Genomic DNA, 17,769 nt, shown 5'->3' on the forward strand with positions numbered 1-17,769 from the left:
AGAAAAAGCGGAAAAGTACGGAAGTAGCCGATCTAATGACATCAACCGGAAATAGGAAAAGAAGCGACACCATAATCAACATCTGATGAAGTTAGGATGAAAGTCAAGCAAAATTGGTCTTTTAAGACTTGTCATTGACATACAGTATCTTTTGTGAACACATTTCACTCATAAAAATTAATTTATATCTGGGTAATAATAATTGAATATGTCTTTCCTGCTCGTTTATTTATACAATCATCTATGATGTATTCAATTTACATTATACATATTTACTAATATTCTTTCTTAAAATTCTAACGCAGTAACGGTTGTCTTAATTATACTGACGTAAAAATTGTCAGTTCCTTGTTAAAAATATCACACCTCAACCAATCTTAGAATTTTCAAGGAGGTGTGTTGCAGAAAATGTTCATATCCTACACTTTGAAGTTGAACAGTCGCTAGCATAGGCCACATCATTGACATTGTCATTAACTGATTGAGAGTGATGACCCAAGAAATAAGTAGAGTTGTCTCCTAATGACCTTCTTAATTAGGAGAACAGTGAATTTAACATTAATATGAGGAAGGCAGTGGCTTTAGTGCGAGTGAAGTCCAAAGCAAAGTATCAGGTTTCCCTTTCAACAAATTTGACTTCATGCCATTTGTCATTTTGCCAAGTTTTTTTTAGGAATTTTTCATCAGTATATACATTACTTCTACAACTTACCTACTTCTGAGCGCCATATTGCATAACGCTAGGTGGAATGTTCTTTGAAATCGGCAATATTATAGTAAACTATTTGCCATTTAAAACGTTTTATACAGTTTCTTTACCATAACACAGGAGAACTGAAGAAAAACAAATGACCTACCTGATAAGAAAATTCAGCAATCCTGGAAATCCTTTGTAAATGCTGTTAAAATGAACTTCATATTTGGTTTTAGCTTTTTTAGTGTGTGATTCCGGTTGATTAAATTATGGATTTTAAAATTTGCGAAAACAAACATATCAAATTAACCAACGAATTGCCTTTACCAACTTTAAATTCGTTTTGTCAAAAAAATATTGTATTCTGTAAAATAAGTGACCTTATTCAAAATTGTAGGTCATTTTGACAACTGTCTTCATTACAAATGTTTTCTAGGTATTTTACAAATATTTAGGATTTTTATTGCTCGATTTCCGGTAGGTTAAACTTCTATGTACTTAAAAGACTTAAAATATTTTAAAACACATCTTTAGTTACAACGTGTCAGATGCTAGAGGTTAGGAAACATTAAAAGTGGTTAGGGAGGCCTTAGGTCTCACTAACCACTTCTAACGTTTCCATTACTTTACATGTTAAAAAAGTAATTTTCAAAGTTTCACTGTGAATTCTCAGGACGAATGACATCTTAAAGTTGCATACCATTGCAAAGCTTCGAAAATAAGGCTTCCAAAATCATTATGCTAATGGTACGATGATTGTAGAAATTCTTCACAAAATTTACTTGAATAAATAATACTGAAAATCCACATTTTACCTATTCTGCTAACTGACAGCAAATTACTCACACATGTAAACAATATTCAATACACTTTGGTAGTTAATTACCTATATGATTTTAAAGTACACATTCTCAGCTTTACTTTGACTACTTCGAATCATAATACACGCAAATAATGCTCTTACAATGCATATGTCTAGGTTCAATGTGTTTTTGGTACTACATAGGGGGTTGGCCATTTGACCCGGAAGTGGATAGTGAGACCCTACCCATGTTAGAGTTATTGCCCTTTTTGGACGTTTTTTTGTTGTTGCTGTTGTTGATGTTATTACATGTACTTTCAAACATCTTCTCCTGAGAAACTACTGTACAGAATTCAATGAAAGTTAGTGTGGTCACTTCTTGGTGTATCCTGCATAAAATGACCCTTGTTTTTTTTTTTTGATCCATGAAAAAACATGGCGGCTGTTACTGAAAATAGAACGGGTCAAAATACAGTTTTTTGCAAATAACTCAAAAAAAATGTTATATTTAGCTAAATTATGATTGTATTTGACATTGTTCACCATCAGAAGATGGGCTGAAATTTTCAGAATGATTTATCACCCTATGTGGGAGTTATAGCCCCTGAAACAGATTTGTTTTTATTGTTTTCACCTGTACATCTTTGAAAATCTTCTCTGAAACCATTCAACAAAATTTAATGAAAGTTGGCGTAATTGTTTTTAAGGGAATCCTGCACAAACTTATATGAAATTTTTCATCAATAAAAAACATGGCCATTGTTACTAAAAATAGAACATAGGGGTCAAAATAATTTTTTGCTGTTTTTTCCTCAACTATGGGAGAATATTGAAGAGGAAAGCCACTCATAAGATAAACATGATATTCTGAGTTGACCGGCAGTTTTGACATTTTGTAGGGGGTCATTTTCAAAATGACAGCCATTTTGCAGCCATTTTCACCAGTTGCTTGTATTTCAGTGATTTTTGGTTTAATTAGGAAACATTGTGTTCAAAGTTGAATAGTGATAAGGAAAGTTTGTTCTGGGCGGCAATTTTCCCACTAATTTTTATACTTGCTTTGATTTCAACAATACATGGTTTATTTAGTAAACATGGTCTCCTGAGTTGAATGCTACTGATGAAAATATTGTGTAGCCATGGTTTAACTTCATTTTATGTTCTTTCTCAGCAAATGCATACTGTGCAAATGCCCGCTCAGAACGGTTAAATTGACAGGGCATAGGGGATCTTGGCTCAGTTTTTAGCTTACCTGGCAAAAGGCCATGAGAGCTATTGCCATCACTTGGCGTCTGTCGTGGTCGTCGTTGACAATTTTTCAGAACTCTTCTCCTCTGAAACTACTTGACCCATTTGAGCCAAACTTGGTATGAATGTCCCTTGGGGTATCCTGCATAGATCTGATGTGAGAATTTTTGATCCATCAAGAAACATGGCCGTTGTTACCAAAAATAGAACATAGGGGTCAGACAGTAGTTTTTCGCATATATCAGGGGCTGCTCTGGCTTTCAAAATTCTGTTGCCAGAAAAATCGCCAGCTGCCATTTTATGTTGCCAATTTCCAGAAATTAGAGCCGGCGGGGGGGGGGGGGGGGGACAAAAAAAAATTTTAAAAAAAAATATGACAGTATTAAGTCCACTGTTGAATTATTTTTGTCAATTCATCAAAATAACCTCTCCATGACATACATGTACATGCATTCACTCTTTATGCATGTACATGTATGAAGCAGATTTTTAGCTCTAGTCGGTCACTTTCATAATACAATATAGTACTACTCCAGAAACAGGTATTTTATTTCTATCAAGGGCTTTATATTACTATTCTCACATAGTCCCTGATTTTAAAGCATGTTTACCATTGTCCTTTATGGTCTAATTTATCTTACAATATAATTTGATTTTTTTCTAATTTAACAAACTTGATTCTTTTTTTTTTCACGTGATAAAATTTCTAGCAAACTACATTATGTACCATGGACGATTAATTGTGTCCCTGTTTAATTATCTTGGTATCTGAATAGTATTTCCTTAATTAGATTTTGGGAATCCCCATTCTATTTGTTTACCGAATTTCCCGCCAAAAAGTCACATGGCAAAAGTGTGAACAAATGTCATCCATATTCTTTCATCAATTCTTTCATTTCTAAGTGTTTAGACATTTTCTGATGGGATAATCATTGTTAAATGGATTTAATTTATTCTGTTATTAGGTAAGTCTGTTTCTGAACGTATCACATGGTTAAACAGGGCTGTGAAGCTTGTATGTAGCCACGTGCACATGGCCACAATTGTGTTTACCTTTGACCAGATGATGAGAGTTTTGATTGGCTCAATAATATATTTACATTTGATTGACACCTCCCATGATGGTATTGTCACTCACGGTCGTCTGGTCTAATTACCATTAATTGCCTTCAGTCGTAAATTGCCTTAATTGGTCATGGTCAGTTAACCCTGACCAGATGTCAACATAATTTGATAATTAGAGAAAACATCTCTTGCTGATAAACTTCCTGTCAATTTTAATAAACAAAACTTAGGCGCCAAGAAAATCGCCAACTTTTTATTTTTGTCGCCAGATCAAATAAAAAATCGCAAATTGCGACATTGGCAAAGCCCAGCGTGACCCATGCATATATCTTCAAAACGGTTAGGTTAAGCCCAATCCTCACCAAGTAAAAGTGTTAAGCATGATGAGATCTATTTGGGGTTAAATTTTCATTTTCATATGTTCAGCCACGTTGGAGTTATTGCCCTCTTTCGACGCTTTTTTGCTATTTTGAATGTTATTTCTTTCAAAAATCATGATGTGGGGATTTTTTATCTGACGAAAAACATGGCAGCCGTAACTAAAAATAGAACATAGGGGTCAGACAGTAGTTTTTTTCGCATTTATCTCCAAAACCGTTAGGTTTAGTGGAATTCTGTGTTAAAAAAAAGTGTTCAGCATGATGAGATCTATCTGTGGTCAAAAATTTGGTGAAAATCTGTTGACCCATGTTGGAGTTCTTGCCCTGTTTGGACGTTTTTTGCTGTTTTTAATGTAATTATTTAAAAAAAATCTTCTCCTCAGAAACTACTTTACAGAATTCAATGAAAGTTGGTATTTTTGTTTTAAAGGGCATCCTTAACAAAATGACCGTTTGGATTTTTGATCTGTTATAAAGCATGGCTGCTGTTACTAAAAATTGAACATTGAGGTCAGACAGCAGATTTTTGCATATATCTCCAAAATGGTTAGGTTTAACCAAAATCTGTGGTGGGGGGTTAAATTATTCAGCATGAAGAGATCTATCTGTGGTCAAATTTTGGTGAAAATTTGTTGAACCATGTTGGAGTTATTGCCCTTTTTGGACATTTTTTTCTGTTTATGTTATTACTTCAAAAAATCTTCTCCTCAGAAACTGCACTACAGAATTCAGTGAAAGTTGACATTTTTGTTTTATAGGGTATCTTGAACAAAATGACAGAATTTTGATTGCTGAAAAAACATGGCTGCTGTTTCTAAAAATAGAACAATGGGGTCAGACAGCAGATTTTGGCATACATCTCCAGGTTTAGCCAATAGCTTTCAATTGCTGAAATGATCCTTATTATAAGGCTTACAAATGTGTCCAATGACTCAAATGGAGTCAAAATTGTCTGACAACTCCTCGTTAGAGTTATTGTCCTTAAAAGGCAAAAATTTAACCAGGTGAGCGATTTAGGCTCCTGGGAGCCTCTTGTAATCCAGAAGTTCTAAAACACTTCGTAGGCATTTCCAACATCTTACAGTGCCTTAGGTACTCAGTTGAACTTAAGATTTCATCAATATATGATCTTTTTCACCAATTTTTTGTCAAACATTGTTACAAAGCATGATATCTTCAACTTAGTTAATAGGGTATGGTTTCCCAGGTGAGCGATGCAGGCTCTTTGAGAGCCTCTTGTTTGGTATTAACATTGATTCCTTCATAGTCTTTACTTACAGTAACAATACATGTAGAAATTAAAACACTATATTTAAAAGCAGTTTTTGGCATAGGTTGTATCCTTATTGTATGATATATGATGTACCATGGTTCTCAATCCATCATTGGAAGAATTGGGATTGATATAAGATATAATGAGGACATAACTTTTTGGAGGCTTGAACTTGTCTGGAGCTGGCATGTCTTTAGTACTTTGTTTGAACATTTGTGTAACGTATAATAATTTTCTTTATTTCTATTTAAAGAAGGGGCTCATAACATATTTGAACAAATTTTTAGGTATGTTTATACGTGTAGCATTTTTTCCACAGTGGCTACAATTTAAAGGGGGAGGATTGTGGTCACACCAAAGTTCTTTAACCCGGTCACATTTTTTGCACCTGTCCAAAGTCAGGAATTTTTGGCCTCTGTATGTCTTGTTTCATTTGCACTTTCAGTTTTTTTTTGGTTTTTAGAGTCTAAAGGAGCAACTATTTTGCTGTAATTGTGTATAATATTATTTTGGGGACAGCTGCAGCCTGCCTGGGTGGTATTAGAGTTTCCTTGCCATTCATTGAAAAACAATGGGTGGCCTTGAGGTGACAAGTTTAATCTCGGTGGGGTTGTCGTCTTTTTGACATCCTCACCATATCCATTCTCGTCATATAATGACAAAAAAGCTCATAATGGTATACTATACTTATTGAAAAAAAAAAAAATGAACAAAATTTAAATGATTAAAGATGACATAACATTAAGGATGATGAGGTTGGTTTATCAATGAAGGTTTGTAGACAGATGGGAATTTTATTTACAGTTCTGATGAAAAGATTCAAAGTACACAGTTTCCCGTCAAAAGTAATAGTAGTCTTGCTTTGAGTTGTCTGCAGGAAAAAATGTAGATATTATTTTATTTTTCAAAAATATTTTACATTGAGTAAATGGGGCAACAATCCAGACTTTTACAGTGTTTGAGCCAAAATGGCCAGGTCATAAAATGTATAGAGAAGGTAGAGTAGCAGGAAAGCAACAAATTGTTTTTGGTCTAATGGTTCATGATATTAAAAAAAACTATTACATTGTTGTAATATCTACTGTTGATAATTTTTCTTCTTTATATACTTGTAGGACTGTAAAAAATTGCAGATACATTTTATTTTTGTTTTTTTATTTTTTTATTTATGAAATTATGTTTTAAGAATATTTAACAGATTTTAAATAACATTTGGCATATTCATTTGATTCCTCTTGGAAATTTGTCTCCAATTTTATTTTCATCACGTGTGGGTATATAACCTTTAGTCTTCTGGATATATTTCTCCACTCTTCTGTTACAGACAATTTGTGGTTGTCATTCTAGATTTGCTTAAAGAGTAATCAAGAGAACCAAGGTTATAGCGGTAATCAAAAGAATGTAATCCAGGGACAAAGACCAGACATGGAAAACAGATATACACAACAAAGAACATAAAGTAACTAAAATCATACATACAAAGTAACAAAAGCAAATGAGTAACTCGGACTCCACTAAAAACTGGGAGCATGGACCAGGTGCACCGGTAGGGTAAGCGTCCTCTGCTTTTCTAGAAACACCCGCCGAGTTGCTCATAAAAGTCAAGTCTGGGGTAGACAAACGAGGAAAGGAAAACTATGACCCGTTGAATACATCAGTTTTCATGGTGCAGATGGATATACCATAACGGTCCACGAGTTCATGATGACGACCATAAAACTTCTGTAGTGATGACTTCAATCTTATAGCAACATAACCCTGTTCCAGAAGCCTATTTGTTAAGAGTTCTAGCGCGATACAAAAAGTCTGCGTAGTTTCGGCAAGCTCTGGCATAATGTATGAGTTGTGATATGAACACTCCATACGCAGGTGCTGAAGGGATGTTGCCACAGATGAAAGGAAAGTTGACAATTCTGAATGAAAAGTCATCACGTTTGTCGTAAAGTTTGGTCAGTAGTTTTCCTTTACCATCGATTTCTAAGTGTAGGTCAAGATATGAGGCTGACTTCACAGTGTCAAACTATTATCTGATAAGACATTGTCAAAAGACTTTAGCCAATGCCTTGGATCAACTGCTAATGATAAGGATGTACCCCTGAGAAATTCAATGAAATTTCCATTGAATTTCTCAGGGGTACATCTTTATCATTAGCAGTTGATCCAAGACATTGGCTAAAGTCTTTTGACAATGTCTTATCAGATAATAGTTTGACAAGGAGAGTTGCCCCAACTTGACAAATGGGAAAGGAACAGCATTAATTTTTTTCTCCCTAATACTCCATTGAACTCAAAATGTCAGTGATTTAACTAAACCCATTGATTAGTGTTACACATGTATAGAGTTCAAATTTATTCTCGTGTGGAAGAACATGGTCTTTTCCTTTTCAGGTTTCAAACCAATGGTCCATTTGAGGAAAACAAAAAAACTCTAATAAAATGTCAGTAAAAAGGAATGGGTCAAAGTATTTGTAATTTCAAAGGTCCAATGTCAACTTAAGGATCCTGGTGTCGATTTGACAAAAAGTTGTGTGAAATTGTAAATTATGACATTACAGTGCTATTTTAGGTTGTCATTGCTTACAATCATTTTTTCACTTATGACTTTTTGTGAAACCGATGCCTGGACTATGGATTTCAACCACACACTTCTTATGAATATTATCTGTCATTGATTTCTTGTAGATTGCTGATGTGAGTTAAGTCAGCTTCAGAATGACAGTCTAAAAATGGAGGACGCTGTCAGCAGAAGCTCCTTAGATTCCTCTTCAACTGGTGATGAATATGTAGTTGTTAATGGTGAACCAAAACTCAAAATTACTGGAGACATACGTGATATCAATGATGAAATTTCAGACAAAATGGCCACATCATCAACTGTAACATCAACAGATTCTCTCTGCAAAGACGGTGGAATGGAAGATAATGAGTCCAAACATCATGTGATACCAAGTAGTCAGTCAGTGAATGAACTGACCTCTAAACAGGGATCAGGGGATACAGGTGTGTTCTTTTGTTTCTCTATGCAATACATGTCCTTTGGCTGGCTGCTATAAGTTTACATATATGTACGTGCAGGATCATTACAGATTTTAAATTTTTTATCATAAAGGAACAAGTTTTAATACATTATGTTACTGGCTTATTAGACTCTTCCATAGACTACTTTTGTATACTTAGAATACATGTGTAATACAAATCTAGTCACCTTCACAAGGATCGAGAGTCAGTGATGTCCTTTAAACATGTATGTAGAGGATTTACTAAAAGACTAAGGAAGTCTTGTATATTCTTGTTGTTGGAGACATCAGCATTATAACAATGATAACAGACATTATCAATAATTTTGAGTATGAATAGGTCTAAAATCATAAAAAAAGTACAACTCCTCCTAAACTGCTCTAGGAAATTAGATAAATTTTGATGAAATTTTGTAGGAAGGTTGAGTATCATATGTTGATGTGCATGGAGGAATATACCGGTAAATACCAGTACTGTCGGTGGACTCAGAAGGGAGATAATCCAAATTTTTAAAGGTTTTATATGTTAAAGCCTCATATGCAACTTCTCCTTAACCACTCAAGGGATTTTGATAAAATAATATAGAAAGGTTGAGTATGATATGTAGATGTGCATATAGGAACATAATTAGTATTGGAGGACTCCAAAGAGAGACAATCCAAATTGAGGGTTTTGAGTGTTAAAACCCTGGAAGTGCAACTTCTCCTAAATTGCTTGGATATGATATGTATTGCAGATGTGCATGAAGGAATATAAATTCTGTTGGATGACTCAAAAGAGAGATAAATCCTAATCACAGGTTTTACATTTGAGTCCATTAGAAGGGGGTATTCTTTTTCTGAGCTTGTTCATAGTATTTCTAGTTTTTCCAGTTATTGTTCAGGGTTATGGGACTTCAAAGTACAAAAACAGTTGGGTATATAATGTGCCTTAGCACAGTTTATCCATTGTTCTGTCATCAATATTTTTATGAAAATTCCTCTAGATGTGAAGGTGCAGTTACTTTCACATAGTAAATAGGTTGGAAAATTTTAATTTCTTATGGTAAAATTTATTTTATGACAGTAAACATGTATACAGCTCAATGGTCTCTCCTGGTCCATATAGCATCACATTGCCCTGATTCTACATTTTATACCAGAATTCTACCTGAAAAAAACTTCCCATTGGGTCCAATACAAATGTGATGCTATAAATTTTAGATGCAAGATGCTGTGCACATGTAAATTGAAATTGGGGAATTACCAGGATGGTGTCTGCACACTGCAGCTTTAAGTAATATGATATCCAATAGTCAAAACCTTTTCATTTTTTTTGGTTAGAAATTTGAATTGTTAGCTGAGAAATGCTTTATAGTGGATTGAAATAAAATACTTAAGTCCACTTATTTATTGGGTCTAATGAATAATAAGTCCTGCTGTGGGAAACTTCTTTATCCTAAAAAAAAATGTATTTACCAATGTTATATGTGTTTCTTAAATTATTTTTAACATACACATGAATAAAAAGGTACAGATGTAATAAACTTAGTCACATAGACATTACATATGTATCATGACTAGACAGTTGTGTCAGGTAATTTGATTGGTAAGTAAGTAACTTGCTTTCTGATTTGCTATCTCTCTTTGAGCAAACCATGTTATTTTGTATAATCTGGTTTGGTACAGTACTGTGAAGTCATTAAATGTCAAATACCAGCACTCCAAGATTTAAATAATCCTTAACAAAATAAAGTTCAGAATATGGATTTTTCCTTAACTTTTGTGTAAATTGTTGCAAACCAGATTATTTTATAAACTTTAAAATTTCTTAAATAACTAAAACTTGCAGTGTTAAGTAGTGATACTGGAGCAAACAAGTGCATACAGTTGGTCCTACATGTAAGGTGACCTAAATTGTTTCACTCACAAATACGAAAACCATTAGAGATCAAAACTTGAAATTTTTAATGAGAAATGGTCATTAAACACATGTACATGTACATGAAATAAGGTTCCATTTATTTGTAAAAGATGTCTTAGTAAAATTTGTATTCTATGTAGTTTATTTATTCTGAGGTCGTGAAAAATAGTCCTGTCCTTAAGAAAAACCTTAGGTTTCATCAAATAACAAAACATTCATATTTCAAACATTTTTGAAGAAATAAAGACTTTGTGGTAATGAAAGGTTGTTGTCTTCCAGTAAGAGGAAGATCTGTTTCATTACCTGCTACATCGTTGGAGGAAACAGACACAATATTCAATGGAGTTACCTACCTTGGTTGTGCTCTTGTAAATGCGCCACGAAGTGAGGTAGAAATCTATAGAAACATGGCAATCCTCAATGAACAGACTCAGATGGCCATTCCTATTGTGTTGTCAGTACCAAATACTTCACTTGGAAGTATTAGGTAAGTATAAATGTTAATATGGTTAATGCATGTAGTTAAGTAGTTACATGTACACCTTAGTTTGTAATTCTGCACATTAAAGGGTTGATTTACTATTTTTATATGGTAGAAATTGTGATAGTACATGCACATGCACAGTTAGATTTACAACATGTATTGACTTTTGAAAAGAATTACAATTTAAAATTCATGTAAACACTTTAACCCTTTAGTTGTTGTATGTTGTGATCTGTTATTACTAAAAATGTGAAGAAAAATGAAGTGTGATAGAAACAAAATAGAATATTGAATTCCCAGTATCAAACTGTTTTTAAAGAGTCATTTTGTGACAAATTTTTTATTTCACATTAACATTTTTTTAAAGAATATAATTAATAGTTATTAATTAATAATATGTACATTAATTTTATTTGTGGCTGTTTATTGTAGTAAGGGACAGAAATTAAGCTTACACTTATATATAATGCTAGTCTGAATACTGAATGATAGATTTACAAAAGTAGGTTTACTTCAGACATCAAATTTTTGAAAAATGATACTAAAATTACAATATATTTTTTGTACCCTTCCCTACAAGTTGGAGGTATTTAGTGACTCCAATATTGGTTTGTCAATCTATTACTCAGTCTTTCACACTTTTAATTCCTGCATCCTAATCATTTACAATGTTAACACAATCTGTTTTTTCAAGTACATGTCAAGATCGTGCATTTCTTGGTTGAAGACATCGTTGTTGTATCCAGCTGCAAATGGAAGGAGGGGCCTATTAATGATGGTCTGCGCCTGACAGTCACACTTCCCTTTTGGATGCCATTTCAGTGAAATTATCTGATTGATTTCGTAGCATTTTTCTGCATTGAACACTTTGGTGACAGATTGTGAAAATTATTTCTCTGAAAGATTTTGTTCAATATTGTAGGATTTTTATGAACATTTTGTAGTTGTTCATATTTCATTGCCATTTTTTTAAGGAGTTATTGGACTTGGTGAATTTTTTCTATGTTGAACACTTGAGTGACACTTGATGGATGCAACCCCTCTATTCATGCCTTACAAACTGTGTTCAGATTATGTAGGATTGTTAGATAAGACTCTGATATGTTGTTGATCGTACCACATAAAAAATTTGATTTGACAAATTTTACATTCAATATTGGAGAGTTTTCCTGAATCTAATACTTTTTTGTAGGAACACTTTGTGAAGGCATCTCCTCTGCTTCTTGGATTTCTTTCATGTTTTGTAGGATTTTTTGTTCTTGAGAGTATATTTTTATGACATGTAGTTGTGTACAGTGTACACAACATTTTGCTGAAACAAATTTTTGCAGGCGACATAGGGATGTAGGCAACTTTTAATCTCTTCAGCAAAAGGGAATGTATGGCTGTATGTAGCAAATTAGCAATCTTGTTCTTTAAAGAATGCTACAGACTTTGTAGGCATCTGTAGTTTAATTACAACAGCCTTCTCTGAAATATGCCTAGTTATAAAATTGATTTTATATTTTACAGAAATGATACTCTTTAACTTCAATGTTTTTTATCAAAAAGTTGATTTTAAAGACTATGTATGAAAATTGGTGAATTGTATGATGATGCTCTGCTTGTGTGGTTTTTATTTTTTTTCACAGTGTTAAATTTTTTTAATGTAACCTTTTTCTATTTTTGCATTGCAGACAGGATAGATTGGTTCGGTATGAATTTTATATATCTCCTGCCTTAATTTAGTTGGTTTTGAAATTTGCTGGGAGAAGAATTTAATGAGTGATGTGAATTTAATTTTTTTAGTTGAATTTTATTGAAAACTTTTAAAATGAACTTCATTAAGCTACGTATAAAAATTGAAAAAAAAATTAAAATGGCATCTTAAACACTTGTAAGGTGAACTATGCCTCAAGGCATTACCTTCCTGTGGAATTAGGGTCCTTTGAAATAAAAGGACCATGGCAGTTACTGTTCCACTTCAAGGAATCACCTTGCTTCTATAGCATGATGCCTCAAGGTATTATTTGCCACAGCTAGGAAGTAAGTTAAACACACATTCATGAAAAATTATTTAAAGTTAATGCAGATGTAATGTCTGCAAGTTTAGTATAGAAAAGGGTGTTAAATCTTACTAGTTATTGTACACCACACAAATAGTAAAAATTAGTGCATGTTCTTGAATTAGCCCTTGAAAATTGTTATAACAGACAAATATTTAATTGAGATATATCTTATTCATGTAAAGTTAAAAAGGTTGGAAAATCCTGTTTCTATATAATGCTTGTACAGCATGAATATCCATCTCAAGCAGTTTTGATATATATTATAGCTATGCTAGCATTTTGTTATCCTTCACTTAGTACATGTAAATATTATTTTTTTTCTAATAATTCTCTGTAGGATTCATAAATAAATGGTCAATTGAATTGTAAATCAGGGTCTAATTACACTTTATTTACTATTTTTTTTACAGTTGTCTCCCTTTGGCCTTGTCTATGTTTATATTGAAGGTACACCAAATCAGATAAAGTGGTGAAAATTTAACAGTTGACTAACATTTTATAACCATTCAGGAGAGTGATTACCTACTCCAGTTTAAAAACAATAATTTTGTAATAGGTTCTTTAACAAGCCTGCAGTAGTGGCTCCAAAAATATAATAAAAGTTGAACAGATTCAGTAATATTACCGGTACATTTACATTGTTGATTTATTAATATGATCATAAAAAATGGCTAGTGAGTAATAATTATGAGGCAAAATAACTTTTATACATTAATATTTAAAGATCTGAGAATTTATGTTAAACTACAAATATTTTAGTTAAAGTACATGAAAATAATGAGTTCTTTTAAGATATTTAGGATGCCCAATATTTAAATAACATTTACTTTTATTACCTAATTACATGTATAAGGTTTTATTTGTTTATTAAATATACACATATTTTTCTCTATTTTCAAAATTTATTCAGGACAGGGCGATCTATTGCACTGTCGATGTACTGTTGCACGGTGCAATAGTCTCCTTTGAGGAGTCTATTGCACTGACCCCATAATGACCTTTATCTAAGCCTTTTGATTGGTTGAACTTTTTTTAAGCGCTTCATTGAATTGGAATTTACTCACAAAAAACTTGTGTGTAAAAACGTAGATGTGACTCTTGTCTGCCAATTCGTAAACATGGAGCAGTCAATTTTCTATTCCTGGTCGAATGGTTGTCTCTTTGACATATTCCCCATTTCCATTCTTTATTATATCTCATAGACTAATTAGGTAATAAAACAGTTATTAAATGGGTTGGATGCAATAGACCAGAACATTTGTCCTTTGGTACTGAGAATGATCAAGTGCTCTCAGTACCTTAGGACAAATATTCTGGTCTATTGCATCCAATGCATTTAATAACTATAATATATCTCTGTGAGTTCAATGCTATTTTATATGGAGAAGTGTAGCAAAAAGTATGTCACACATATCCATGAGACAAGTCCAAGTAAAAAAAAATCATAGAGTGTAGATTTCACCATTGAATAGTGACCTTTGTAAAATATTTATGTCAAGTTGTAAAAAACCAACTCAGTCAATACTTGGGAACAACAAGAGAGTGGACAGTGCAACCAAAGAGCAAGTTCCTTACTTGTGTATAAATATAAAGTAGGATTGCATGTGTCAGTCACATGTCCTGTGACTGAGGCTAATTGTCAAATAAAAACTAGTGTTAAATATTGATTTTGATGCACTGCAGTGACCTAACTGGTCTAGAATAAAAAGATTGAGCACCTCTCCTTCCTTTCTAATGTGCAATTTTGTCCATCAGATGAAAAGGAAATATTTTTCAGTCATAAAAAACCTCAAAGTTTACCTGGACTATATACTTCTTGAAAATTTCCTGCGGTGTATTTTGAAAGAATGATTGTTTTATTTGAAGTTCAACATTGGCGTAACTTTTTGGGCAACATGTTGCCCAGTTCTGATCCTCAGCTCCTCTGAAACTGCTGAATGAAAACTTTTAACCCATTTTTTATTATATAATCTTAATACCAGTGGTGGCCCTCCTATTTCGCTTTACTATCTGAATGATTTTTTGACTGTCCTATATGGTGTTCAAATTTTATATCCATGAGGTGTCTGTTGCTTGATTATTTTTGGTTCTGCCTGATCCCAACTTCCTGTTTGAAAGAACCTGATAATGGTTTGATATAAGTGGAGGTATCCTGGATATTGTCTTCATTCTCTTGTATATTTTTGCATTTAATTTGACTTGATGTCTTAAATTTTTCCAGTTTTTATATGCCTGTCTGTCCTGATGGAACATACTTTGGTATACTGTTGTCCATCTGCCTGTCCGTCTGTCGTTCACACTTTGCACAACTCAAAAATGCTGCCACCAACTTTTGTGAAACTTTAGTAAATTGTTATTTTGCTATGAATATGAGCTCCCATTTGATTTTTAATAAATTTCTGCTTTTTTTAGTTTTTTTTTTAGTTTTGGGACTTGATTTGTGCATAAATGGGGTGATTTTATGTATTAGGACTATAAATCAAGAACCAATGAGTCCTTGGTGAATTGTTTCTTTTTTATAGATGTAGTGATGTAAGCTCCCTTTCAATTTTTTAAATTTCAGATTTTACCATTTAGAGTAATGGGACTTTGTTTATAAAAATGGGGAATTTCAGAGTTTTCAGTCTATAACTTAGTATTGGTTCCACCCATTTTCATGAAACTTAGGAAAATATTTATTACTATTGATGTTAGCTCCCTCTTCAATTTATATGAATTTGTGATCTTCCTCAAGTTTCTATACTTTATTTATAAAAAGAAGGTATTGTCCATAATTGCACAATAACTTAAAAAAAAACACTTTAAGCAAATTTTATGAAACTTCATTCAATTGGTTTTTTTTTGGTTTTTTTTAAATGTAAACTTCTTTTTGATTTTTATATATTCTGTATCAAATATTTAATCACAATTAAATTCAGAGCTGTATGAAGCTTAAATTTTGTGTTTATGCTAGACCATCTTTTCAGGGTGCTCCATAGGTGTATCTAGTTGAATCCTGTGTAGCATTTTATGGTCTGCCAGACCTTTAAGCATGTAAGGGGGATAAGACTTTATCATAAACACGTTATAACATCATTGAAATTGTTTGCATTTAATACTTTACTGGGGGAAATCTCAGCAAATTTCAACAATAGCACTTATTCTCATTTAGTTTTTGTGGAGTTTATGAGCACTTTTTTTTTTCAGTTTTTGTTAACACTGTGACTTGTAGTTTCTTTGCCTGTCTTTGTACTGTAGATTCATTTAGCCCTTCTTTTAGCATATTTTTATCAACAGAGAAAAAAGGTTGAAAATAAAACCTCATCATGAAATTTTAAAGGCAAATGACTAAACATACATGGCGGTCAAGAAAGGGGAATTTTCAATGATAGTTGCAAGATATTTGTTTTAACAATTTAGGATTTTGATGTGAAAAAAAATCTTGTTTAGTTTAACCCAAGTTTTCTACACAAAGATATTATCATAATTTATTATGATGAATCCACCATCATGTGTCTATGTTTTCTCTTCTGTGGCATGTTCCTTGCAAGGAATTTCAAATAAATGAAACTACAGCACATATTCAGATCTTATATACTTTGATAGGCTTTTGTGGAGGTTTTATATCTAAGCATTTTCCTTGAATTTGAAATAAAACCTACAGATTAGCTGTTTTCATAAGCATTTGATAACAGTTGATGATAATTCATAACAGTTTGATTGGTCTTGATTTGGATTTTTAAGAAAATATATTTTTGTAGACCATACATGGTACTGTCATGGTAGTATTATAGAGCTTAGAATATCAGAAATTATATAAAATTGCATACTTTCAGAATCACATTATTTTAATAGTAGGAAGTGCTGATGATACTTGGCACATTGAATGTAAGTTTGGTCATACATGTATATGTAAATTAGCATTGATGCAGTGTGCATTTCTAATTTTTTTTTTTTTTCAGACTTATTGATCCCACCAATGATTCAGAGATAGCTAACTACAGAATTCATCGTATATTGTTCTGTGCTCGTGGTCCCAGTGACAGTGAAGAGAAGAGATGTTTTGCATTTACATGTAGTCATGGTGATAGTGCTGACAATGCTATTTTCCAGTGTCATGTGTTCAGATGCGAGTTACAAGAAGCTGTAAGTCATTATGGTGTATAGTTTGCAGTAAATCTTAATGCTATTTATTTTAAACAGACAATTGATTAAAAGAGTATAATTCCAATCTAATTTGAATATGCCTTTTTCATGCATTATGATTGGTTGTTCACCATTTACAACCTCAGCGATGACAGTTTTTACAACAATATAAATTTCATGTACAAATGATAAAAAACATGGCTACTGTTGCTTCGACAAAAAATAAATCTGTTTAGAGGCTTAAAACAGTATTATCTGCTTTATTCCATTCATATTAAGAATTGTAAATGTATATTCAAAACAATAATTTTAGAAAGAATACAGTTACATGCATCAGTAGCCTTATTTTGAAATTGACAACCATATCACATTGTCGGTTGAATGCTGCCATTTGCAATGTCAATTTTGAGTGTCAATTTAATTGAATGAGAGTTTTTAAGAAAAAAAAACAATAAATATATTTCAGGTAGTTAGGGATTGGAATTATATGGATTATAAATACTGTTTTCCGAGAATTCATGGATGTGGAAAATCAGACACTCACGAACCTGATATAAAATTCCTTTGGGCTTTTATTTGTTTTGTGAGTGAATGGCCTCTGATAAATTGACAGAATGCTTCCATAAAGTGATATGTGTATTGCTCCTTTTACTCAAAGTGTTTCGTATACATTTATTGGATTTGGACATTTTTATATCATTATGCAGATGACATCAACGGCTAGTTTAAA

The 17,769-nt window shown here is 32.6% G+C and overlaps 1 protein-coding gene across 6 annotated transcripts in view; it reads left to right on the forward strand.

Annotated features, from left to right (window-relative positions):
* The first annotated feature begins 34 nt into the window (after positions 1-34).
* The window catches only part of LOC148610951 (rab GTPase-activating protein 1-like), a 63,958-nt gene continuing 46,223 nt past the window's right edge, over positions 35-17,769 (forward strand). For 4 of the 6 annotated variants that reach the window (XR_015924018.1, XM_088590891.1, XM_088590890.1 and 1 more), the window contains exons 1-5: positions 35-192; positions 8,145-8,462; positions 10,662-10,869; positions 12,543-12,560; positions 16,856-17,039. Coding sequence is in view for 5 of the 6 variants with exons in the window: in XM_088590891.1 (XP_088447017.1) it covers positions 8,189-8,462; positions 10,662-10,869; positions 12,543-12,560; positions 16,856-17,039 (684 nt within the window). In the remaining variant the exon portion in view is untranslated. The remainder of the gene's footprint in view (positions 193-8,144; positions 8,463-10,661; positions 10,870-12,542; positions 12,561-16,855; positions 17,040-17,769) is intronic. The other 2 variants (XM_088590893.1, XM_088590894.1) reach the window with 1 other exon arrangement.

Source organism: Perna viridis, chromosome 7 (genome assembly GCF_037379345.1).
Source record: "Perna viridis isolate PV_CMFRI_1.1 ecotype Kerala chromosome 7, ASM3737934v1, whole genome shotgun sequence".
NCBI classification, from domain to species: Eukaryota; Metazoa; Mollusca; class Bivalvia; order Mytilida; family Mytilidae; genus Perna; species Perna viridis.